This window comes from Vespa mandarinia, chromosome 21 (genome assembly GCF_050613455.1).
Source record: "Vespa mandarinia isolate Hongniang chromosome 21, ASM5061345v1, whole genome shotgun sequence".
NCBI classification, from domain to species: Eukaryota; Metazoa; Arthropoda; class Insecta; order Hymenoptera; family Vespidae; genus Vespa; species Vespa mandarinia.
This window is the reverse complement of record NC_140830.1, coordinates 1,192,501-1,195,000: the sequence shown is the minus strand read 5'-3', so window position 1 is coordinate 1,195,000 and position 2,500 is coordinate 1,192,501. Positions and strand designations below refer to the sequence as shown.

Sequence of the window (2,500 nt, the reverse complement as noted above, 5' to 3'; positions counted from 1 at the left end):
TTTGGAAATTTTCTACGTGGAATTTTTAATCGTGTGCGTGTGTATGTGTGTGTATGTGTATGTGTATGTGTGTGCGTGTGTACGTATTTATGTCCGATTTAAAACAATTTTTAATTCTCTATTACGAAAGTTTAAATTTATTTCATTTGATTTCAATTGATTTTATTTGTGATAATTTTGAAAATTCCTTGCTACTTTTATTTCTTTTTTTTTCTTTTTTTCTTTTTTTTTCTATGATTAATATTAAATTTCATAATTCTACAATTTATTTCTAATGAATAAAATATTTTATTATATTTAATTTATATTTAATCGAATAAAAGAATAAGTAAAAAATTTAAGATTTGTCAAATAAGAAATTTTTGAAGAATTTTTATTTGACGATTCTGTAATTACTTGTTATTAATAAATAATATATTTAAATTTTTGTGATTAAAGATATGGGAATTAAAAAAATTTCCTTTATTCCAAAAATCTTTCGAGATATTTAATTTTGTATCTTAGTTTAAATTTAAATCCTTTTATTTTATTGACAAATTTAAATTTAAATTTTTCTTTGTAGATTTGTTTTTTTTTTCTTTTATTAAAATTTGAAATTCCGTATTTATTTCTTTTTTTTTTCTTTCTGAAATCTTGAATTTCTTATTGAATATTCAAAAAAAAAAAAAAAAAAAAAAGAGAAAAGAAAGAAAATAACTTTGAATATATAATCTATAAAAAATAAATAAGTAATTAAATGTTTCAAATATATACATGCATACATACAGAAACATACACACACATATGTAATAAATTCATTTCATATACAATATTTATATACAATTTTCTATATTTATATATAATAAATTTTATATCGTATAATAATAAGAATAGAGTATTAATTGATAAATTTTTTTTGTTTTTTTTCCTTCTTTTCCTTTTTTTTTTATTTTTTTATTTTTTTTTTTTTTATTATAATCTCGATTATACACATCATAATCACAATTTAATGATTTTGATTCTTAGGGAGAGAAATATTTGGTATTGAAGAAAAAATATCGGCAAACGTCGTTGGATCTTACGTGTTCGGAACAAGTTAATTCGGCTGAAGGTTCACCTAATTCACCCTTACGAGAACCTCCACCTTATCGGTCACCGCCAGCTGCACCCCTCAGCCCCTCCTCTAATAATCATAACAATCAGGAAGTAAATTGTGAGAACGAGCCGCGTAGAAATTTTGATAGTGACCTTGAAACAGCAAAGAAAAATAATTTCAACGAGGTTGGATCGTCTAGTGCATCATCGCCACCGGTACCACCACGTCGAAAGGGTCAGGACAAGATCAGGATGGATAATAAAGAGAACGTTGATAGGAACAAGACTGGTACCGATGGGGTTGTCAAAGTGAGTACATATTTTTTTTTCTTTTTTCTTTTTATTTGTAATAATAATTTTTCTTTTTCTTTTTCTTTTTCTTTTTCTTTCCCTTTTTTTCTTTTTTCTTTTTTTTTTTGGTTTTCTTTCTTTCTTTTCTGGCACGACAATTTTACATTTCTAACTCTTTTAACTATACTATTTATAGTAGAAACATTATACTTGTTTATCTTATCAATATGTGTATTTATGTGTGTGTATGTGTGTGTGTGTATACACATATATACATATATATATGTGTATATATATATATATATGTGTGTGCATCAGAATAAGTTGGAATTTCGTGAAATGTTTTAGCGATTATGGCAAATAAAATGAAACTAAAAAATATGTTACTCATAGCAAGCAAATAGTTATTTTATATATTTTTTTGTTATTTTACAAGCTTGATATATATATATATATATATATATATATATATATAATTATGTATTTATCATAATTATTATTATAATTTTTAAATGAAAAGTATGAAAAACAAATTTAGAAGTTTTGTAGGTTTATGTTATATTATATTATATTATATTATATTATATTTGTTATTATTATTATTATTATTATTATTATTATGTATATAATATTATATAAATAAACATTATATATATAAATATTACATACATAGTAATAATAATAATAATAACAAAAAAAATATTATACAGTCAAAAAGATTCTTTAGAAAATTTTTAGAAATATTAACGAAAGAAAATAATATTCAAATCGATATATTTAATTTTTTACTAAGTCAAATAAAAATACGTACTCGCTATTGTAGTTTATAAATGGTGTACGCTTTATAGTGTAGTTGTTGTATCAAACAATTTCTTTTCTTTGTTTTTTCCTTTTTTTTTTTTTGTCTTTTTCCTTTTTTTTTTCTCTTTTTCTTTTCACGTTTGTATTCACACAATAGCATGGCAAATTAATTTCAAAAGCTGTAGATGCGTAGAACTTTGTAAATTTGCATTACCGTGGATGTATATTTCTATACATATGTTAATGTATATATATATTTTTTTCTTTTTTTTTTTTCTTTATAAATAATGGATTAAAAATTCCTAGATGAATCAAAAGTTCCTATGGTGATTTT

The 2,500-nt window shown here is 22.1% G+C and overlaps 1 protein-coding gene across 11 annotated transcripts in view; it reads left to right on the top strand.

Annotated features, from left to right (window-relative positions):
- LOC118444036 (ankyrin repeat domain-containing protein SOWAHC-like) overlaps positions 1-2,500 on the top strand; it is a 243,726-nt gene that overhangs the window by 1,344 nt on the left and 239,882 nt on the right. For all 11 annotated transcript variants that reach the window (XM_085663427.1, XM_085663429.1, XM_085663431.1 and 8 more), the window contains exon 3: positions 1,006-1,383. In XM_085663427.1, coding sequence (XP_085519553.1) covers positions 1,006-1,383 — 378 coding nt within the window. The remainder of the gene's footprint in view (positions 1-1,005; positions 1,384-2,500) is intronic.